The sequence below is a fragment of the Notechis scutatus genome, chromosome 13, assembly GCF_049901735.1.
Source record: "Notechis scutatus isolate UNSWTSFEM ecotype Mainland chromosome 13, rNotScu1.2, whole genome shotgun sequence".
Classification (NCBI taxonomy): Eukaryota; Metazoa; Chordata; class Lepidosauria; order Squamata; family Elapidae; genus Notechis; species Notechis scutatus.
Window position 1 is genome coordinate 9,154,227 of NC_142021.1, and position 23,523 is coordinate 9,177,749.

Sequence of the window (23,523 nt, forward strand, 5' to 3'; positions counted from 1 at the left end):
TCTTTTAACAAATAAAGAAAAAAATTATAATTTGCCTGAACGTCTCTCTTTCTCTCTCCTCCATCCATGTGAAACGTAAATATAAACTTTTAAAAATAAGACCGCAAAAAACGAAAGGGCCAAAACCAACGCTGGAAACCCGTAAGTTAAATTTCCTTCAGCCTGGAAGCCCCACCGAAGAACCAACAACCCAAGAACAAAACATTGGACAAGCGAAGAAACATATTGTTGGGGTTTCCCCCCCCCCACTCATGAAAAAGGGGGCCGAGAATGGTGGATGATGATGAAACAGTTACTGTCACATAATATTAATACCTTAAAAAAAGAAGCCCAACCAACCAAACACGTGTCTAAGCACTTAATATCTGAAACCGTGAAAAAGGGAAGCTTAAAACGAAGAGTTTTCTCTGTACAAAAGAAAAAAAAAGAACGCACACACACGCACGCAACAAACACAAAGACCGATTAAGCGAAACAGCAAAACGCCTGACCACCCCGCACAAACCAACGTGCCACAAGTTAATGTTTGTTTAAAAAGGCTCAAACACCCCCCCAAAATGGCAACTGAAATACGGTTTATAATTACAGATACTTACAAATCTTCACATTTCTCGGCTTCAACGGAGCAGGGAGTGCTTTGGGCTAAACCTTCCTCCCTCCCCCCCCCGTCCCCCTTGGAGAAGCACAAGTGTCCGGCTTTGCACCCCACAAAGCTCTCGAGGTTTCCCCCCTTCCGGACAGGGGCGACGATAAAACGACCGCCGTTGCTACCAAACAGGAGAAGCAATTGTGTGTGTGTGGGTGTGTGGGTGAGTGTTTCCACCAAAAGGGCAGTGAGCGTCGGCGAGCGGTCGGGCCGAAAGGAGGACTTAGGCAGAACGGCATTTCCTTGGGCTTCGGCTTCAAAAGCCACGGATCTCTCCGCGAAGCAGAGGAGTCTGGAGGAGAGCAAGGGTAGGAACGGCCCTTTCTGACGCAGGCGAGCGGAAGGTTCGTCGGAAAGAAGCCTAACCTCCGATCTCGCCGGACTGGAGACCACCTAGAGAGCTCTCTCTCTCTCTCTGTCTCTCCTTGCCTTGCTGCCAACGAAAGGCAGAGTACTCAGCTGGGCTTGTTTGGAGCCTTTAGCCGGACGGGCGCTCTCATCTGCACTTTCGTTGGCTGGCTCTGCCCGTCGGGCGGGGCGGGCGCCTGGCCAGGGTTCGGCACGACCGAGGCTTGGATCTGGGGGGAGGCGGTGGTCACCACTTGCTGTTGGATCAGTTTCTGGGGGACGACCTGAGCTGTGGCGGTGGTGGCTGGAATGACCTGGACTTGGTGTTGCCCCGCGGTGGTCTGGGACAAGGTGACCGTTTGGGGCTGAGCTTGAACCTGGTGGGGGAGAGCAAAGAGGAGTGAGAAGTGAGCCAGGTGGGTACAGGTGGAGGTTCCTTTTCCCTGCGAGCTAAGCTCAATAGATACTTTGGGGGGGGAAGGGTGTCGGCTGCAGGAATGCCGGTGTGGCGTGAAGTTGTGCCTTCTGGAGGAATCATGCTTGGCTTTTATACATGAATGACAGAGTTGGAAAGGACCTTGGGGTCTTCTAGTCCAACCCCTCCTTAAGCAGCAGACCTTATAGGCTGACTCAGCCTTCCATCCTTCCCAGGTGGGTCAAATGAGGAGCCAGATTGTTGGGGGCACGAGGCTGACTCTGTAAACCACTTAAAGAGGGCTGTAAACCACTGTGAAGCTGTATATAAAGTGCTCTTGCTTTCTTCCTCTCTTCCTTCCTTTCATCCATCCATCCATGCACGGTGCACTGTGGTTAGAGTGCAGTTCTGCAGGCTGCTTCTGCTAACTGCCGGCTGACTGCAATTTGGCAGATGGAATCCCACCAGGCTCAAGGCTGACTCAGCCTTCCATCCTTCTGAGGTGGGTAAAATGAGGACCCAGATTGTTGGGGGAAACGGGCTGACTCTGTACACTGCTTAGGGAGGGCTGTGAAAGCACTATGGAGTAATATATAAGTCTAAGTACTACTGCCCTTGCTTGCTTCCTTCCCTCCCAGTGGTTAAAATGCAGTATTGCAGGTTAACTCTACCCATAGCAAGGGGTTCAATTCTGACCAGCTCAAGGTTGAACACTCAGCCTTCTATCCTTCTGAGGTCAGTAAAATGAGAAGCCAGTTTGTTGAGGGCAAGAGGCTGGCTCTGTAAACCGCTTAGAGAGGTCTGTATAGCACTGTGAAGCGGTAGATAGGTCTTAAGTGTATTGCTATCCTTCCTTCCTTCCTTCCTTCCTTCCTTCCCTTCCCTTCCCTTCCCTTCCCTTCCTTCCCTTCCCTTCCTTCCTTCCTTCCTTCCTTCCTTCCTTCCTTCCTTCCTTCCTTCCTTCCTTCCTTCCTTCCTTGGCACACCTAGTAGAGGCAACAGGTTCTAGGAAACCTTACCTGTTGGGAAACTGAAACCACCTGCTGGATGTTAGCCACTGCTGCTTGTTGGGAGACCACCTGTGGGATCTTGGCAACCTTTAAGAACAAGATATTAGGACAGATGGGTTGGTGGGTGCACAGTTCAACAACATACAGCAGGTTGATTGGTCTTCCGTCAACTCAAGCCAAGCCAAGCCAATGTTTATTACAGTCAAAGACCAGAGACCTTCCATCAGTTTTATGTGCACACCTGGCCTGTGGGTTCTTAACAGGTAATCCTCGACTTACAACTTGTTGTTTAGTGACCGTTCAAAGTTACAGTGGACCCCGAAAAAGGGACTTACAATCCAGATCTGAAGTTCCGACGGCCACTCTCTCTCCCCAAACACAGCCAGGTGCAACTGGCCCGTCTTTGCAACTGTTTGCAATCACGTGACCTCAATTGATGACTTTTTTTTTTTTTTTGGTAATCAGTACTGGATTCTGGTTTCCAGTTTGTTTTGTTTTTAAAGTGGCATTTTTTTAAAATTGCAACTTCTTCTATGTAATTAAAAACATGCTCGATTGTGCTGAAATGGATAGGCTGACACTGAGGATAAAAGATAAAGAAGGTACAGAATACTTTCAAACACGGGATTTATTCTATCAATGGTTGGATGACAGAAGTAGAAATTAAAAATTTGAGAAATACTATTACGTATGGTTTATGTTTAATATATTATTATTACTAGCTCGATACCTGTGCTTGGCTAGGACACTATGTGGTTGGGCTTAGTTTTTGGGGAGGAAAATAAGGGGAAAAAAATTCTGCCTCTGTCTACCAGCATCCATCAGTATTCATCTGGCTAGCGTCTTGTCAGTGAGAGCGTTGAGGGCTGTTTGGAAACTGAAACAGTATTTGCTGTGTGAGCAAGAAGGAGACAGCAAGGAACCTGGGCGTGGCTTAGCTCAACTGTTCTGTACTAAAGCTGATTGGTGCTCTGAAACTGAAACTGAGACTCCTCTCCTCTGCTTGTGTTTTGCATTTGGAACAGATTTCTTTTCAGGTGGGAAGTAGAACTCCTTAGCATCAGAGCATGTTAATAATAATAATATAGGAAATATTAATGCTCTGATGGTCATTTTGAAACATCCTTTCTTAGTGAGCACCTAGAAGCCAAGAGGAACATACAGACCAAATTTCAAGTTTGTAAGCTTTATGGTTCTGGAGATTTTGTGATGATGCGTGAGTGGTATTTTGCTCTTATTATATAAATATACTAATTTGTAAAGCAAATACATTCAGACAATACACTGTTTATAACGTATTAATGAATGTTAAGGAAAATACAGGTATATAAATAAATCATTTTTTAAAAAATAAACATACCAAATAATGGGTTCAGAAAATGACCTCAGTGCATGTTCACTTTACAAATGCTACAAAAAATTGGGCACGCACACAATGACCTCTGGCAACCCTCACAACTTAACAACCACAATGGCAAGCTAAAATTGCGGTCATTCAGTCGAAAGGCTATCTGCACGCACTTGGGAAGGAGGATGGAAATGTTGAGAAAGCAGTGAAGAGCCCAACCGGAAGGTTTCTTCCTCCCTCTCTCCCCACAAAGGAATGAAATGAAACTGGGGTGCCTCCTTACCTGTATTTGGGTCTGGACCTGCTGTGCCCCGCCTGTCTTCTGGGGCTGAGAAATCGGCGTTGGTAGGAATTGGGCTTTGATGGCCGGCGGGGTGGCGTAGACTTTCTGCTGCTGAGACGCTGGTTGCTGGCTCTGGATAGTGACCTGCTGGGAATTGACCTGGTTATCAACTCATAACGTATTTCTCTGGTCTTTTTAGAGTTGCCAACAGAAAGGCGGAGAAGAGGGGGGGCAGTGCAGCAACTTGCATTCCATAAATGTTTTCAGAGATAGTAACTAGGTGACTGAAGTTTCTGCTGTGCAAATATCTAATTGGAGAGTATGATTGTTGACTCTTGGCTATGGATGTGTCCCATTGGAGAATATGAATTATGATACAACCAGAGAGGTGGGGGAAAACCAGGGTCAAAGGTGACAATGAATGATAGGTCTCCGAGTTGGCTGCACCTAGGCAGTGCCAGCATGTTAACTCCCAATAAATCCTTTTTAAGTTTTGGAAGTTTGGCTCGAGACTCATGATTTAAATGGGGGTAACTGCTGGAATCCTGACACTGGTGACCATCCTGGAAGGGAGGGTAATGACTGGTGTCAGTCAGTTAGACTACACCTGGAAGGAGCCGCGAACGAGGCCCTAACTGGCTGGGAAGGCCAACTCATCTGCCTTTCCAAGTAGGATGGGGAGATGGGAGAAAGCAGGCGCTTATCTGTGTTCCTTGGCCGAAAGGCGAATCATCAAAAGTTAATGAGCAGGATGAATTTGCCACTCCCCCTCTAAGACAGGCGAACAGCTCTGGCTCCATTGTGGCCCAGAAATGACCAACGGGACCTTCCAATTTGGCCATCTTCCCCTAGTGACAGCAATGTTGGGTCTCCACGGAATGTGGTTTGTGATGATTAAATCTAAAAGAACCTTTATATAGAGGAGGAGGAGGAGGAGGAGGGAGGAGGAGGAGGAGGAGGAAGAGGAGGGAGGGAGGGAGGGAGGGAGGGAGGAAGGAAGGGAGGAGGGAGGGAGGAGGGAGAGGGAGGAAGGAAGGAAGGGGCTTGTGGAGAGGAGGAGGAGGAGGAATGGTTTGCAGAAAGGAAGAGGAGGAGGATGGAGGAGGAAGAAGGGTTTGTGGAGATGAAGAGGAGGAGGAGGAGGAAGAAGAGGAAGAGGAATGGGGTTGGCAGAAAGGAAGAGAGGAAGAGGATGGAGGAGGAAGAAGGGTTTGTGGAGAGGAGAAACAGGAGGATGACCATGACAACTGTGGAGTCCTTGGTGCTCTCTGCGCTTGCTTCTTTTCTGGCAGACATTTCATGACCCAACTAGGTAACATCATCAGTGCTAGAAGTGAGTGGGGTTGGAGGAGGAGGGAGACTGACCTTCTGCTGAACACCTGCCTGTCCTTGGGCCACCTGTGGCTGGATGACCTTCTGCTGGGCCGCCTGGTGGTGCTGAGCTTGTTTCACCTTCAAAAACTGCTGGACGTGGAGCGGCTGAGCCATCACTGCCTGACCTCCTGCGCAGGAGGCAAAGAAGAGACATCACTATAAGCCCCCCCCCCTTTTTACAGGGTCCGTTGTATGTATGTATGTATGTATGTATGTATGTATGTATGTATGTATGTATGTATGTACATCTCAATTCCAAGCCACCCAGATTCATTGACTGGACGGCTGTAGAACTTGGATGAACCAACGATTTGGGGTGGGGGGGTTGAGTTTTTCCAACTAAACTAAAGGAACCCCAGCCCCCTGTGCCCACCCCAAACCCTTTCCGACCCAAATTACCTGCTGCTTTCTGAGGCTGCCCAATCGCCACGCTAATCCCGGAGACTGTAACGGGGAGGGCGGTCACCCCTGCCGAGGATACCACCGGGACGGACATCACGGGGGGCTTGGCCAAAGCCACTTGGGCTGCTTGAGGCGTCTGACCTTGGATCTGGCTTTGGGTTTGGAGCTGAGAAGCAGCCACCCGCGTCTAAAGCAGGAAGGAATCGGGATTATTGTACAGGTGCAGAGCAAGAAGCAGGAAAGTGGGGCTGTTCTAGCCCAGGGGTGTTCTCAGGGCTCCGGCAGTGACCCCCCATTTAAATCATGAGTCTCTAGCAGGACTTCCAAAACTTAAAAATGATTTATTGGGAGTTAACATGCCCAACACTGCCTGGGTGTAGCCGATTCTGAGACACATCATTCACTATCTTGACCCTGGTTTTTCCTCCACACCCTGAGTGTATCATAACCCATATTCTCCAACGGGACACATCCATAGCCAAGAGCCCTCAATCATGCTCTCCACTTAGAATTTTGCTTGGCAGAAATTTCAGTCACCTAGTTACTATCTTTGAAAACTATTTATGGAATGCACTTTCGGTTTGCAAGCTGCTGCACTGCTTCCCCCTCCCTTTTTGTTGGCAACTCTAAAAAGACCATAGAAATGAGTTCACGGGTTGACAATCTGTCTGAAATCTACCTCACCAAATCGACTGTAGGGTTTACAAAAGACCCTTCATCCTGCAATATGTTTGGGGGCCGATTTGTATTTGTATTATATTGGGGGTAACTGCCGGAATCCTGACAGCTAGCCAACTCTGAGACACATAATTCATTGTCTCCCTTAACCCTGGTTTCCCCCCCCACCCCCTGGGTGTATCATAATTCATATCCTCCAATGGGACACCTCCATAGCCCAGAGTCATCAATCGTGCTCTCCAGTTAGAATTTTGCTCTGCAAAAACTTCAGTCACCTACTTACTATCTTTGAAAACATTTATGGAATGCAAGCTGCCACACTGCTCCCTTTCCCTTTCTGTCGGCAACTCTAAAAAGACCACAGAACTATTTTATGAGTTGACAAGCGTCAAACCCAAGGCCCACAAGCCAGATTCAGTGTGTTGGATCCAGCCCGCAGGGCCGGCTTGGAAAATGTACGGTGCTAGCCTGCACAGCTTCGGCCTGATCTACCCAATGTGAAGAGGAAACATACCAGCAGTTTGGGGAGTGGCAGTCAAGCTGGCCACACCCACCCGGTTGGACACACCCACCTGGTTGGCCATGCCGGGAGGTCGAAAATGGCCTTCTGAGGCTGCAGAGGCTTCCCTTGAGCCTCCGGGAGGGCGAAAAAGGCTTCAAACGGGCCAAATATCAGCTGGGAGGCGCGCACATGCGCAGTGCAGGTAAGTTTGACCGGGGCTCATGTGCCCCCATGTGCCATAGGTTCGCCATCACGGAGATATGGCCTGCCCTCTAAGGCCTAGAAAAGCACTGGGCCACCTTGGGCAGGTCGAGTGGCCACTCACCAACCGGGCCACTTGGAGGCCGGTGACTGTGGTGCCGGCAAGGACCGCGCCTGGCCTGGAGGCCGCCACCGCCGTGAGCTGCTGCGTCTGTTGCTGCTGCACCTGGACCTGGGCTGCCTGCTGCTGCGTTCCGGAGGGGGCTCCCTGGGGCTGGGAGGCCTGTTGTTGTGTGGCCTGCAGCTTTTGCTTCTGGAACTTGATGAGCTGCTCCTGGGTGGGTGGAAGCCAAGGCCCCCCAAGAGCGTTAAATCCCAACTTCTTGTACGGTTTTCCCCGAGCCGCCCCCTGGGAAAAGCGGCAGTGGGAGAGAGGGAGGCAGGGGATCGCGCCCAGCTTCCCAACCACGGGAGGCAGAGCGCCTCCTCTTCCTCACCTGGGAAATCTTGCCGACGGTCTTAATCTGGGGTTGTGACGGGGTCTGGCCTTGGCCTTGGATCTGGGGAACTTGGACCTGTCCGGATGCCTGTTGCTGCTGCTGCTGCTGCTGCTGGCGTAGGAGCTGGAAGTGATTTTGAGGGATGGTCTTTCCGGAAAGCTGCACGCTGGATGCAGCAGCTGGGAGGGGGGGGGGAAAAAAAGAATCATGAAGAAAGGGAAAATAAGATGGCTAAATTGACGGCTCTGATTAAAGAAAAGAACACAAGTGATTTTGATTTGTTTGGAAACCACTCTTGGACTTTGGGGGTTGGGGGAGGAAATGCAACTTTGATTCAGGGTTTTGTTGACTAGATAGGTTTGTGGTTATAGGAATGGCTACTATGTACATACACACACACACACACACACAAACACAAACACACAAACACACACATATATTAAACATTACGCAAGCTATAGAAATGGCTAGTATATACATACACACACACACACATATGTATATTTATTAAATGTTTCATTATACAAACTATAGAAATGGCTAGTATACACACACACACACACACACACACACACACACCTAAACGTTTCATTACCCAAACTATAGAAATGGCTAGTATACACACACACACACACATATTTATTAAATGTTTCATTATACAAACAATAGAAATGGCTACTATATACATACATACATACACACACACACACACACACACACACACACACATATTTATTAAACGTTTCATTATACAAACTATAGAAATGGCTAGTATATACATAGATACATACATACACACACAAACATACATATATATTTATTAAACATTTCATTATACAAACTATAGAAATGGCTAGCATACACACACACACAGATATCATTCTATTAAACGTTTCATTACACCAACTAACATCATCCGTGCTAGTGGTATGACTGGACGGAAGGGGTATGCCAAGTTTGTATTTAGGGGTGTCTGTAAAAGCGTGGGAGGAGGAGTCCGCGGCTGGCTAGCATGGATGACGTCACCTAGTTTGGGTAGTGAAACGTCTGTGAGAAAAGAAGGAAGGTCAGAGAGCACCGAGGACCCTACATGTCCCCTTTTCTCTGCCACTTCGCACACCCCTCCCCTCCTGATGATGTCACCGAGTTGGGTCATGAAACGTCTGCAAGAAAACCACCAAGCTCAGAGAGCACCGAGGACCCTGCAGTCTTTCTCCTCCTTGTCCTTGTCCTCCTCTCAACAAAACCCATCCCTCTTAACACTGATGATGTTACCTAGTTGGGTCATGAAACGTCTGCAAGAAAGCAAGGAAAGCAAGGACCCCTCCTGTCAAAAGTCTTCAGCTGGTGACCTTGGGGGTTGGAAGGCTTAAGATTCCTGCTCTCCCTCCGGCTTCCCACCCTTTTCAATCCTCTCTCTCTCTCCCCCCACCTTAGCTCCTTTGTCAAGCTGCCAGCAGAAAAGGGTGTTTTGCGAGTCACCTTGGACAGGAAGGTTGAGCTCTAACACAGGTGAAGACAAGCCCTGTTCGATCAAGCGAAGAACCTCTGGCGTCTTGCTCTAAAACCAGTGTTCCTCAGCCTCAGCCACTTTCAACTTCATGACTCGTGGACTTCAACTCCCAGAATTCCCTGGCCATCTGGGGAATGCTGGGAGTTGGAAGTCCACCCTTTTGAAAAGTGGCTGGGGTTGAAAAACGAGATGCACCCAGAGGTGGGATTCTGACCAGTTCTGGAGAACCGCTAGCGGAAATTTTGAGTAGTTCGGAGAACCGGCAAATCCCACCTCTGACTGGCCCCGCCAATCCCATCTATTCCCTGCCTCCCATTGAGTCCCGGCTGATCGGCCGGGTCTTCTTTGGTTGCCCTGCCCAGGAGAAGGGAGCTGGAAAGCAGGTTAGTGGGATGGAGAGGGAAGGGGATTTTGCAGTATCCTTCCCCTGCTACGCCCACCAAGCCACGCCCACCAAGCCACGCCCACAGAACACTACACCCACCAAGCCACGGCCATAGCTGATCGGCTGGGTCTCTTTTGGTTGCTCTGCCCAGGAGAAGGGAGCTGGAAAGCAGGTTAGTGGGGTGGGGAGGGAATAGGGATTTTGCAGTGTCCTTTCCCTGCCATGCCCACCAAGCCACGCCCACCAAGCCAAGCCACACCCACAGAACCAGTAGTAAAAAAAATTGAATCCAACCACTGGATGCACGCACCCCCACCTCTACCCCCCCGCACAGGTTTTACCTGGTGTCACCTGAGTCACCAAAGACCTTGGCTGGGTCTGGACTGGAGTCAGGTTAGTGGTCACCACGGCTGAGGCCGTCACTGAAGTGACCGCTCGAACTCCGGGTGTGGACGTGAGGGTGACCAGTTCCGAGGAGGCGGCTGAGGTGCCGGTGGCTCTCTGCTGGGAATGGACCACCTGAGCGGTGGTGGTTCCTGCTCCCGAGGTCTAAAATGAAGGAGAGAAAAGGGGAAGGTTGGCGGATCTGCGGCCAAATTCACCTCGCCAGAAACTGAGTTGTGAGAGCTGTGAGGCCGGTTGCCAATAAAGTATTCTAAAAAAAAATCGGCATTCAGAGCTAATTTTTGCCATGAATCTTCCCTTGTGTCTCTCAAGGGTCTTCAGCCACATCGGTAGCAATCTGGTCACTTCATCTGACATGGCGGCACTGTTCTTTGTGAAGCCACAATGCATCATGGTTTGTAACAGAAGGACAGGATGTCGGTCCAGAATAATAATTTAATAGGAAACATTTTTAGATCAATGCAGCCAAACCGCTTTTCAAGTTTCTTAAATAGAAGTTTGTATTATCACTGAAGTAATAGTGGTAGTGTGGTGGTGGTGGTGAAGAAATTAATAATAATAATAATAATAATAATAATAATAATAATAATAATAATAATAATAATAATAATATCATCAACAACGATGAGGAGGAGGAGGAGGAAAGAAGGAAGAAAGGAGAGGAGGAGGAGAAGGAAGGAAGGAGAGAAGGAGGAGGAGAGGGAAAGAAGGAAGGAAGGAAAGAAGGAAGGAAGGAGGAGGAGGAGAAGGAAGGAAGGAGAGAAGAAGGGAGGAGGAGAAAGAAAGAAGGAAAGAAGAAGGAAGGAAGGAAAGAAGGAAGGAAGGAAGGAGGAGGAGAAGGAAGGAAGGAGAGAAGAAGGGAGGAGGAGAAAGAAAGAAGGAAAGAAGGAAGGAGAGAAGAAAGAGGAGGCATTGACATTGACCAAGGCATTGACCAAGGCATTGAGAAGACCTTGAACACATCCACATCTGCCTATCCCAGGTCCTTGGGGAAGGACTCAATAGATGGACAAAAATGCCAAACCCAGTCTGAACACCTGGATTGCCTGTTGCAACGAACCACAATCCCTCCACAATTCTTCTCCAAAGGCGGCCCTCTCCGTTTTAATAGAAGGCGGCCATTTATTTTTTGGGGCAAAATTACACCGCCTACACACGTTCCGCTCCGATGAAACAGCCACTCACCGCCAGCGTGCCGGGTACGATGGGTGAAGCCAATCGCTTGTTGATGGGCTGAAACGTCGTCGCCGGGACGCCGGTTAGGGTGTTGACGCTCACGGTGGCTGGAAACAAAGGCGCGGTCACTCGGGAGGCAGGGCGAGCAGCAATGGGGGGGGGGGAGGCGGGAGGGGGGCAGGAGGGAGGGGGGAACATTTATTCTGCCACTTTCCCCTTGGCAAGAACTGGCCAGACATACCTGTCTGTATGTTGGTCCCGGTCACTGTGGGTTTCATGGTGCCAGCCTGGAGAGAGAAGGCGTAGAGGTTGGCACAAGGGGCCCTCCTGAACCCCTCCAAAAGTTTCTCAGCATTTATGGGCCCAATTGGGGTGTAAGGGGGTCAGTATTAACCCCGTCAGGCCCACGACATGAAGGAAGATGCTTTAAGAAGGGTGGTGGAGCTCCTCCGTGTTCATCACTCCCAGACTTTTAAGCAGCTCGTGGAGACTGGCTTTATTATTTATTTATTGGGGTTTTTCTTTTTAAATTGAATCCCGCCTTTCTTTTGAGTAACTCAGAACAGTGAACCTATCTAATATCCCTTCCTCCTTGTATTTTCCCCACCACCACAATCCGGGTGAGGTGTGTTGGGCTGAGACAGAGGGACTGGCCCAACCCAGCCAGCTTTCGTGGCTAAGGTGGGACTAGAACTCCAAGTCACCCGGTGATCGGCACAGAGTCACCCAGCTGGCTTTCATGCCTAAAGCAGGACTAGAACTCCCAGTCTCCTGGTGATTGTCCCAATGTCACTGAAGACAGCTTTCATGCCTAAAGGGGGACTAGAACTCCCAGTCACCTGGTGATTGGCACAGAGTCACCCAGCCAGTTTTCATGCCTAAGACAGGACTAGAACTCCCAGTCACCTGGTGATTGGCACAGAGTCACCCAGCTGGCTTTCATGCCTAAAGGGAGACTAGAACTCCCAGTCTCCTGGTGATTGGCCCAATGCCACTGAAGACAACTTTCATGCCTAAAGGGAGACTAGAACTCCCAGTCACCTGGTGATTGGCACAGAGTCACCCAGCTGGCTTTCATGCCTAAAGCAGGACTAGAACTCCCAGTCTCCTGGTGATTGTCCCAATGTCACTGAAGACAGCTTTCATGCCTAAAGGGAGACTAGAACTCCCAGTCACCTGGTGATTGGCCCAAAGTCACCCAGCCAGTTTTCATGCCTAAGACAGGACTAGAACTCCCAGTCACCTGGTGATTGGCACAGAGTCACCCAGCTGGCTTTCATGCCTAAAGCAGGACTAGAACTCCCAGTCTCCTGGTGATTGTCCCAATGTCACTGAAGACAGCTTTCATGCCTAAAGGGGACTAGAACTCCCAGTCACCTGGTGATTGGCACAGAGTCACCCAGCCAGTTTTCATGCCTAAGACAGGACTAGAACTCCCAGTCACCTGGTGATTGGCACAGAGTCACCCAGCTGGCTTTCATGCCTAAAGCAGGACTAGAACTCCCAGTCTCCTGGTGATTGTCCCAATGTCACTGAAGACAGCTTTCATGCCTAAAGGGGGACTAGAACTCCCAGTCACCTGGTGATCGGCACAGAGTCACCCAGCTGGCTTTCATGCCTAAAGGGGGACTAGAACTCCCAGTCTCCTGGTGATTGGCCCAATGTCACTGAAGACAGCTTTCATGCCTAAAGGGAGACTAGAACTCCCAGTCTCCTGGTTTTTAGGGAACCGCCTCACCCCTACACTATTTAGCATGAATCTTGACCTCTCCTAACTCTGAGAGGTAACCACGGGAAAGGAATCGTCCCAAAGCCATGCATAAAATCCAGCTGTTGCTTTTGTGGCCTCCTGGGTTACCTACAGAGAGCCTTTCCCGGCCTCTTTTGCAAGCCCGCAAGAGGGTCTTACCAACACAGCTGTGCTTGCCACCGTGGTCGCAGCTGTTTGCAGCCCACCTTGGGGCTGCTGGATGCCCTGGCCTTGCACCTGGGGCTGAGATTGTGCTTGCTGCCCCGCCAATGGCTGAGCGGTTTGCTGTCCGGCCTGCTGCTGTTGTTGCTGCTGCTGTTGTTGCTGTTGCTGCTGTTGTTGTGGGGCGGCTTGTTGCTGAGCTCGCTGCTGCTCTGCCAGAGCCTGGGAAGAAGAAGAAGAGAGCCAAAGAGTTGGCGGCAAGGATCTCCCTTGGGGGTCCTTGCCATTTTCTTGGCAAGGGGTTTGATCTTGCTTCTTTTTCTCTCGGGCTGAGAGAGAGGGACTGGCCTCCGATTACCTAGTTAATGTGGGTCCTTGGTGCTCTCTTGAGCTCGGTTAGTTTTCTGACGGGCATTTCATGACCCAACTAGGTAGTGTTAGAAGGGAGTGGGGTCTGTGGGGAGGGGAAGGAGGAGGAGGAGGACTGTGGGGTCCTTGGTGCTCTTTGAGCTTGGTAATTTTCTTGCAGACGTTCCATGACCCAACTAGGTAACATCAACAGTGTTAGAAAGGAGTGGGGTTTGGGTGGGGAGGTGAAGGAGGAGGAGGAGGGCTGTGGGGTCCTTGGTGCTCTTTGAGCTTGGTAACTTTCTTGCAGACGTTTCATGACCCAACTAGGTAACATCAGCAGTGCTACAAGGGAGTGGGGTTTGCTCGTATTTTTATTTACTAGTGGCAACAGTCCCCAACCTTTGCAGCTTGGTGGCCTGGCTGGGATGGGAGAGAGGGGGACTGGGCTCGCCACCCGCCAGCGTGCGCACACACAGCCCTCACGGGGGCGAGGGACTGGAGTCTCTCTCTCTCTCTCTCTCTCTCTCTTTTTCTTTCTCTTTCCACCTACCTTCTTTTCCTTTGCAATGCGCTCTGCTCGGAGAGATGCAACTTGAATCGGAGGCAGTGGCTTATCATAGTTGATGCCACTAAAATTAAGAGGAAAAATAGGTAATAGGTAGGATAATAAACAAAGCCACTTAGGTCAAATAGGAGGTACAGAAATGTGATGAATGAGTAAATGAACGAATGAAGGAATGATTGATTGATTGAACAAGTGAGCCAAGTCAGATATTCTGAAAGGAAAAAAAACCAAAATAGGCACAAAGCAATTAAATTAAACCCTGATGATTTCGGTGCTGGATTATGTACAGACCCATGTAACACATCGCTCATGTAACGAAGGGTTGGAGAGAATGCCCTGAAACTCTAGATCAGAGGACTCCAAACTCGTCAACTTTTCGACTTGTGGACTTCAACTTCCAGAATTCTGCATGGGTGGCTGAGAAATTCTGGGAGCTGAAGTCCACAAGTCATAAAGTTGACAGATTTGGTGATATCCCTGCGTCTTTTCCACCGTCTCTTGCCAGTTCTTACCTTTCTGCAAGGACTGAAGTGTGTTTAGGGTTTTTCTGGAAGGGATTCATGCCAAGTCTGAAATAAAACCACACACAAAAAAAGGATAGGCATTTGTTGGAAAGCCACAGCAGATTTTAAAAAAAATGCCACATGTAATTAGATGCGAAAGCCCAATTCGAAATGAAGGAATCGGTTTAGGTGCACCAATCAGCGCCTCAGATTGACACCAGAAGGGTTATATCCAGGCGCACCTTTTCTTCGTAAGACGTTCCTTATGCTGTTCTGAAGTGAACATGAAACTGTATTTTTAGTTTATTAGATTTTTTTTTTTATCTTGCCCTTACTACTTTCAAAGTAACACAAAGTGGCGAACATACCCCACACTGCTTCCTCCTCCTATTTTTCCCCACAACGTACCTGTGAGGTGGACTTGCATGAGAGAGGGGGACTGGTCCAAATGCACCCAGCTGGTTTTCATGCCTAAAGCATGAAAGACTAGAATTCACTCTCTCCTGATGAGTGGCCGAAAGTAAGCTAGCTGCTTTCATGCCTAAGGCAGAACTATAACTCACCGTCTCTTGATGATTTACCTAAAGTCACTCAGTTGGCTTTGATGCCTGAAGCAGGACTAGAATTCACTCTCTCCTGGTGAGTGGCCGAAAGTAAGCTAGTTGCTTTCATGCCTATGGCAGAACTATAACTCACCTTCTTCTGGTGATTTACCAAAAGTCACCCAGGCTGGCTTTAAGCCGAAGGCGGGTCTAGGACTCAAGAGTTTCCTGGGATTTGACCCAAAGTCACCCAGTTGACTTTCATGCCTTAAGCAGGACTAGAACTCCCTGTCTCCTGGCTTCTAAGTTAAGACCTTCCCCAGTACACCTGGCTCCCCTTTAGCGATATCACGCCTGGGGACTGCCAATTGGATTCAGGCCTATTAAGTATGGAAAGGACTCGTTTTCTTCCCAACTGTCCTTTTATGAACTTACAGGGGTTTGATGGGTGGACTCCTCTTCCCAGCAATCAGTTTCATGATCTCGAAATGGTTTGTGTAGAGATGGGTGTGCGACGCACCTTCGTCCTGGGCGTACAACTGGTTGGTCCGAAGCGGGCGACTGTTCTTTGTCTAAACGTGAGCAAACGGGACAAACTTCATATATGGAGCAACATGGAAAGAAGCAGGGAGGCACTGGTCTACACACCGACTCATGTGGGAGTTTCAACGCAGCAATCTTCCCTAATCTGGCGTTCTTCAATTACGACTGATTATAGCAACGTTTCTCAACCCGGCCAACTTTCAGAAAGGTGGACTTCAACTCCCAGAATTCCCTAGGGTCTGGCCATTTTAACAAAACTCTATGGTTTTTGGAGCTTAGTGGGTTGGTTTAACCAAGTCTTTAAGCCAATGTTTCTCAACCTGGCCAACTTTCAGAAGGGTGGACTTCAACTCCCAGAATTCCTCCAGATCCAACTTATTTAGATAAGACTGCTATGGTTGCTGCACTCAGTGGGTTTAACCAAGGCTTTAAGCCAATGTTTCATGCTGTCTGGGGAATTATGGGAGTCAAAGTCCGCACCTATTAAAGTTGTGCAGGTTGAGAAACATTGTACTACAGATTCCATCTCAGCCAGAGGAGATGGTCTAGATAGTCAGACAAGACTAACTCATACAAAGGCCGGGAAGAGAGGAAACCCAACTTTTGTGTTTTCTCACATCTTAGGCTAATGAATGGAAAGAGGCGAATGAATTCTTGACTGATCCCTCCGTTGCCTGACCTCTGTTCTTCTGATTTTCAGAACTAAGCACAGCTGGTTGTAGCACCAGCATTCATGAGAAGCAAGCTCCAATACAGCCTTCAGGGCTGTCACAGGAGCAAGTTCTCTTTGACCATTCCATAAGGGTGGGCTGGTTTCCCCCATCGCAGGAAAACTCGGATTGTTTTAAACACAAGTTTGCTGAACCAGCCACAATGCCCCGTTTAATGCCACCGGGCTAAGCCAAAAAGCCACAACCAAGAAACCTACAGGGTCAGATCTGTGCAACCCGTAAAGTCCAAACCAAGCCAACCAAATGAAGGCTCAGTGTAACGCACGAACTTGGCCACGCATCTGTGCATGGACAAAACACACACAGACAGAGCTCTTTCTCCTAATCGAGTTGCAAACCATGTTCATTTGCAACCTCACAAAGGTTTGGGGGTTTATTTTTTTCCCCCAGGGGAAAAAAAGGGGAGGGCTTAATATTCATGATGTCAGAAAGAGGGCTCCAGAGTGTTGCCCCAGGAGTGGGATATGTTAGGGATAACATTGTTTACCCTAACTGGTTTGGGTAAAAATAATAAATATGGTATCATGGTTTGTTAGTTAAAGTGTGTGTAACTTTAACAGCAAGAATGTAATTAAGGGTGTGGTTGTAAAAGCACTATATTAGAAGCGAGGCAACTCGCTCTCTCTGGCTTACTGATCCCTAATTACTTGATGGATTGATGACTGCGTTATTGCTGGAACGGGGAGAGAACAAGGAATGTTGATTTTTCTCAACGGAGAGAAGATAAAGATTGGACAGATTTATTGTAAGTGAACTGACATTGGCTATTCAACACGGACTTTGCAAATAGAGTATCCCCGACAAGACTTGACTGAAATTGATATATGACTAATGGACCGTTTATATGACTATGCTATAATTCTTAAATGGAATAAACTATATTTTTGATAGCACAAGCGTATCTGTATTTTTACTGCGTTTTAACTAGAAAACTTATCTCACACATTTACCTGTCTTCCTATCTGACTTCGCTGCACATTCTGTTTAGTTTGTTTTCCTTAACACCCGTTGGGGAATCCAGGCTTAACAGGATACGAAAGGGTTAACTACCGGTTCGGGATTTACGAGCTTCCCTGCCCTCTGTGAGCCTCATGCCTGTATAAATCGTCATTAGCACGTCATTAGCATGCTGTCTGCCGAGAAGCAGCCTTTGAAACAGCCCTCATTTCTTGTTTTTTTAACCGCAGCTGTGGCTCGTTTGGCAGCTGAAGTTGAAAAATCAGGAAATAAAGATCAGGTAAGAGCCCAGGTGGGCAGGTGGGCACAAACACCAGCAGACATAGAACCGGTTCTATGTCTGCTGCTCTTCAGAGCTACCGGTTCTACAGAGGTGGACAGAACCGGTAGAAACCCACCCCTGCTTTGCCTCCCTCGTTGAGGTGTGTGTACATGTGTGTTTGTGGTGTGTGTGTAACCCAATTTGTAGAGTACCACTCATCTCCTAACGACACAGCTATATTGTACTGCTCAAATTCTGCAGGGGTCAATTTGAAGGAGGTGGGGTGGAGGTGATACATTACCTGAGGGGGTGTTGCAGGGATTAATTCATTAAAGTTCTGCAAAGCAATCAGATTTCAAAATGAAAAGTAAAAAAAAAAAAAAGAACCAGCTAGTAGCCAAAATTTTATTAAGTCAAACCCAAAAATTAAAAAAAGGAAGAAAGAAAGAAAGAAAGAAAGGGGAAAGGGGGAACCAGAGTAAACCATGAGGAATGAGGTGTCATTTTGGGGAGGTGGATGGAGTCTAATTTTCTTTTTCTTTTTCGAACAATAATAAAAAAAAAAAAAATAGAATTCAAACCGGGTGAGGAAATCGCTCAACCGCATGCTGGAGACACAAAAGGGACCACAACCACAAATCTACTGCGTCGGGACGCAAAAAATAAAATGGCGGAGGTTTTCGAAAGGGCCGAATCAGGAGGTGAGGGGAAGGGGGTGAGGGAAGATGGACCGTTCCTACTTCCGCTTGGGTGCCATCTCTGCTTGACGCTTAAAAGAGCATCGGAACTGTCTGCAATTGGAACAACAATTTGTAAGTGCACACCTTATAAATGCTTTTAGTCTTCTTCTTAGGATTCGCTTCATACATAAGCTGTAAAATAAGAAGCAAAGTTTGACTTTCCGCGATGGGTTTGGGAAGGCGATTAGTGTCACAAAAAAATAAATAATAATAATAATAATAATGAGGATAATAATAATAATAATAATAATAACAGTAAAAGAAAAGGGGGGAAAAAACAAGGAAGTCCAGTTGCCTTTTTGTAAAAAAAACAAAGCACCTTTGGGACAACCGTGACCAGGAGGACTGAGGATCTCCGTTGACAATAATCAAGAGAGCTTTTCTCATGGAGTCGGTGGACAGGCTCGAGGCCTGGGGGGAGAGGGGGCTGAGGGAAAGCCAGGCCTGAAGGGACCCCCCAAAAAAAAAGGAATTGGGGAGCATGCTGGAAAGCCTTGGCACAAACTCCTGAGTCTCCATGCCCGTCCAATCCAAAAGGCCTGGGGGTTGAACCTAGCTCAGGAGGGCAAGCCGGGGAGGTGGTCGTGGGCACCCTTGGCCGTTGCTTAACGAGCAAAATAATAAGAATATTTAAAAAGAAAGGGGAAGGAAAAAAAAAAGAGGAGGAGGAGGAGGAGGATAAAGCGCCACACCAAAGCATCGTCAACACACACACACACAGGCACACACGGTCACAAAGAGGGAACCTGCTTCAAACGGGGTTTTTTTTGCCTTGGGGCCCCGCTCGCTCACAGCCCCCCACCCTTTCAGCCGCGGACATGGAGGAAGAAGCGGCCCCCTCCCACCCCCGCCCGCTTTTGGACCGGCACTCACCTTCCCTTCTTCGCGGGGAATGACGACGTTCTCGTAGCGGTTGCGGCACTGTTTGGGGGAGCGGTAAACGCGGCTGCAGGAGTTCACCACGTCGCTCACCAGGTCCCAGTTGGGGGTGTGCGCGGGGGACATGATGGCCAGGTTGAGGGGCAGTTCCAGCAGCTGCTTGACAGCCTGGAGTAAAGGTGGGAAGAGCGAGGGAGGGGAAGGAGTCAAGATACAGAACAATGGAAGGGACCTGGGGAGGTCTTCTGGTCCAACCCGCTGCTTAAGCTATTCTAGACAAACCACGGCTCCATTCCTCCTCCAAAACCTCCAGGGATGGAGCACCGAGAACTTCTGAAGAAGGTCTTCCGGTCAAACTTCCTGTTCAAGGGAGGAGACCCTGTGCCATATCCCAATGAGGGAGCACCCACAACTTTTGGAGGCAAGCTGTTGCACTGAATTAACAGAGCAATGCAGTAGGAAGGGACCTTGGAGATCTTCTAGTCCAACCCCCTGCACAGCCAGGAAACTCTCTACCATTCCAGACCAATGGCTGTCCAGTCTCTTCTTAAAAATCCTCCAGCGTTGGAGCACCCATCCACCTTTTAATTGTCCTCACTATTGAAATGTCTCCTTAGTTCAAGGGTGGATCTCTTTTTGATTAGGTTCCATCTGTTACTTCCTGTCCTGCCTTCTGATGCCTGGGAGAAGCGGTTGATTCCCTCTTCTTTGTGGCAGCCCCTCAAATATTGGAAGACAGCTGCCATATCACCCCTAAGTCGTTTCCTTCGTTAGGTTAAAGGTAAAGGTTCCCCTCACACCTACGTGCTACTCGTTTCCGGCTCTAGGGGGCGGTGCTCATCTCCGTTACAAAGCTGAAGAGCCAGCGCTGTCCGAAGACGTCTCCATGGTCATATGGCCGGCAGTGGTCCCTATTTTCCTACTTGCATTTTTTTTCACATGCTTTTGAACTGCTAGGTTGGCAGAAGCTGGGACAAATAATGGGAGCTTGCTCCGTTACGCGGCGCTAGGGATTCGAACCGCCGATCTTTTTCTCTGATCGACAAGCTCACATCCCTTTTCATTAGATTAAGACATATCCAGTTCCTGTAACAGTTCATCAGTACAATCGTCCCTGTATTAAGTGGGGATACGGCTTTGTATCACTAAACTGTCATTAATATCTAGAAAAAGACCTACATGTCTAATTAAAGATGCTGAGACCCCATAAAATAGATACACTTTCCCTCTCCCTTCTCTCTCTCCCTCACTCTCACTCTCTCTCTCAAAGAGAAAGGGAGAAAGACATGGAACTGTACTAGATGCATCTCCGTTCCACAACACTGGGGCAGACTTCAGAAGACAAGACTACTGAGAATAGCAGTAGCAATAGCCCTTAGACTTATATGCTGCTTTACAGTGTTTTCCAGCCCTCTCTAAGCGGTTTACAGAGTCGGCCTCTTGCCCCCAACAATCTGGGTCCTCATTTTACCTACCTCGGAAGGAGGGAAGGCTGAGTCAACCTTGAGCCGGTCAGGATCGAACTGCTGGCAGTGGGCAGAATTTTATACTGCAGTCTAACCACTGTGCCACCACGGCTCTTTAAATAGAAAGCAGCTAGCCCCTTTTAGGCTGCAGAATTTATTACCTCTTCTGGTGTTGTATTCTTGGAACATCTTTCCCCCACCCAGTTCATACCTCGCAACCCCCAAAAGCTGCCTTTCTTCTGGGAAGGAACTGCAATTGTTAAGACTTATGGATTTATGTTAAGAAAGTAGGAAGCGGGAGGGTGGGGGGGGGGGAACAGTTCTGAAGAAGAAAGAAAAAGGTTCCTTGGCTGAGATATCCCTAAAAACAACGAGTGACGAATGGAGATGGACACCTAGTGCTCGACTGCTCGATGCCACGGTCTGGGTCACACACTGGGTGGCCACTACAGAGAGAGGTCGCTTTCAGGTTGGTTGGGTAGACCGCCTCTCACCGCCTCTCACCTGGAGGAGCGCCCAGTCTTCGCTGATCAGCCACTCGGGGTTGTCCTGGCCGGATTCCGCCGCCGGCTTCGCAAGGGTGGGCAAGGGCTTGGCAAACGGGGTCTGCTGTTTGAGCAGGATGTTCTTCTTTTGCTCCTTGCCTTCCCGGCGCACTTTCAGCATTCCCGGAGTGGCGCGGTCAAAGAGGGAGCGAGGAGGAACGACGATTTCTCCATGACGCTGCTTCTTCTTCCTTCCTGCGGCTGGGAGAGAGGGGGGCCACAGTCAGCAGGACAGGTAGAGGGGGGTTGAGTCTTTCTTTCTTTCTTTCTTTCTTTCTTTCTTTCTTTCTTTCTTTCTTTCTTTCTTTCTTTCTTTCTTTCTTTTTCTTTCTTTCTGTCTGTCTGTCTTTCTTTTTCTTTCTTTCCTTCTTTCCTCTCTCTCTCTCTCTCCCCTCCTCCTACTCTTGGTCTCCCGCTCACTCTCTCGGTCTCTTTTTCTCTCTCCCTCCCTCTCTCCCCCTCCTTCTCTTGGTCTCCCTCTCCCTCTCTCGGTCTCTCTCTCTCTCCCCCTCTCTCCCTCCCTCTCTCTCTATGTATGTGTGTGTGTGTGTGAAGAGACAAACAAGAGTGCATGCAGTCTGTCCTGAACATATCAAGCCTGAAGCCAGGAAGATGATGTGGATGGAGTTGAATCAGCTTCAAGGTAAAGGTGACAAGAGGTGCAGCCAATGCACAAGGCACATGGGTCTCAAATCCCAGGCAAAGCTTACTGGAAGGATCGGTCTTGTGCCTCTTGCGCTCCTTCCGGACGTACACGGGAGGCAGCTTGGACTCTGGGATGGGGACCGGCTCGTACATCAGACACATGACCGAGTCAATGTAAATATCATTGTCATCCTGTGGTGGGGTGGGCGGAGTCCAAAGCTGCAAAAAGCACCAGGAGAAAAGTTACCCATCCCTCGTTTCCTAAACTGTAGGGGTAGATATATGTGCATTGGTGTGTTTCACTGCGGAGGAGCAGGAGGAAGATGAGGAGGGGGAGGAGGGAAGGAGGAAGAAAATTAGAGGGAGAGGAAAATGGGAGAGGGAGGGGGATGGGAGTAGGTTGGAAGGAGGAGGAGAAGAGAACAGGAGGTGGAGAATGGGAGGAGGGGAGGGAGAAGAATGGGAGGAGAAGGAGGAGAATTGGAGGAGGAAAGAAGGAGGGAAATGGGGGGAGAAGAAGAATGGGAGGAGAAGAGGAGGTGGAGAATGGGAGGAAGGGGTAGGAGGAGAAGAATGGGGGGAGGAGGAGGAGAATTGGAGGAGGAAGGAGGAAAATGGGGGGGGAGAAGGAGAAGAATGGTAGGAGAAGAGGAGGTGGAGAATGGGAGGAAGGGGTAGAAGGATGGGAGAAGGATGGGAGAAGAGGGGAGGAGGAGAAGAATGGAAGGAGAAGGAGGAGAATTGGAGGAGGAAAGGAGGAAGAAAATGGGAGGAGAAGAAGAAGAATGGGAGAAGAGGAGGAGGAGAATGGGAGGGACAGGAGAATGGGAGGAGGATGGAAGGAAGAGGAGAAAGAGAAGTGGAGGTGGTGGTGGAGAATGGGAGGAAGTGGGAGGAGGAGAAGAATGGGAGGAGGAAGAGGAGGAGGAGTACTTACTGGCATGATTTCAGTTTGTCCATCTGGTCCTTCATAAAAATACTCCTGTAGTACCAGGGATGGCGGTGATGGGAATAGGGAGGACAAAGAGAGGTTTATTCAGTTCTAGTGTTATGAAAAATGTACCCCAATTCTTACCCCACCCCTCTTAGCAGCCAGCTCAACATAGGGAGCATCATCTAAGGGGATCCCCCGGCCCCCCGCTTCCCAGAGGGAGACTCTAATCCCCGAAGGGCATCGTCAGCTGGAAATGTAGAAGAGGAAAAGCCGAGCGAACGGAAACGTCGACAGCAGCAGCCCCCGACGGCTTTCCACACCCGAAAACCCTGGCATTCACCTCAGCTAGGGCTTAAGTTCGGAGAAGTTAATTTCACGGCAGCGGGAGAAGGGCGACATTGAAAAGATGGCGGGCGGTGATGGTGACAGGGAAGCCCGAGCCTGGAAATATGGCCAGAGCTTCGAGACGAGGGAAAAGCTGAGAAATTTGTTTACTTTGTTATAGGCGTCTTCTCGAGTGTAAGTGAAAAGTTCCTCCTCCTTCCCTTGCAGAAGCGCTTTCTCCTCTTCCGCTCTCAGCCCTTTCAGATGCTGAGTCTCCCACTTCCGTTTTGCCGTACTCACTTCCGCCTAGACGTTAAAAACAGAAATCCAGGAAAACCGGAAAACGGGGGCGCCGGAGAGGTTGCTTTCGATGCAGCAACGGCACGACATTTCTGCCTCTGGGGGTGGGGTGGGGGTGGCCTTTCAAAAGATGCCGGT

General features: G+C 49.0%; 1 protein-coding gene across 1 annotated transcript in view; it reads right to left on the reverse strand.

Moving 5' to 3' along the window:
• Positions 1-242: 242 nt before the first annotated feature.
• Positions 243-23,523, reverse strand: part of EP400 (E1A binding protein p400) — an 86,690-nt gene continuing 63,409 nt past the window's right edge. Inside the window, 21 exon segments of the mRNA XM_087942947.1 lie at positions 243-1,371; positions 2,429-2,506; positions 4,051-4,197; positions 5,416-5,552; positions 5,824-6,013; positions 7,332-7,541; positions 7,705-7,886; positions 9,947-10,154; positions 11,196-11,293; positions 11,428-11,473; positions 13,096-13,320; positions 14,000-14,078; positions 14,527-14,583; positions 14,926-14,988; positions 15,495-15,631; positions 18,377-18,424; positions 19,166-19,339; positions 21,142-21,383; positions 21,893-22,046; positions 22,765-22,809; positions 23,257-23,391. Coding sequence (XP_087799073.1) covers positions 1,102-1,371; positions 2,429-2,506; positions 4,051-4,197; positions 5,416-5,552; positions 5,824-6,013; positions 7,332-7,541; positions 7,705-7,886; positions 9,947-10,154; positions 11,196-11,293; positions 11,428-11,473; positions 13,096-13,320; positions 14,000-14,078; positions 14,527-14,583; positions 14,926-14,988; positions 15,495-15,631; positions 18,377-18,424; positions 19,166-19,339; positions 21,142-21,383; positions 21,893-22,046; positions 22,765-22,809; positions 23,257-23,391 — 2,925 coding nt within the window. The 3' untranslated portion in view covers positions 243-1,101.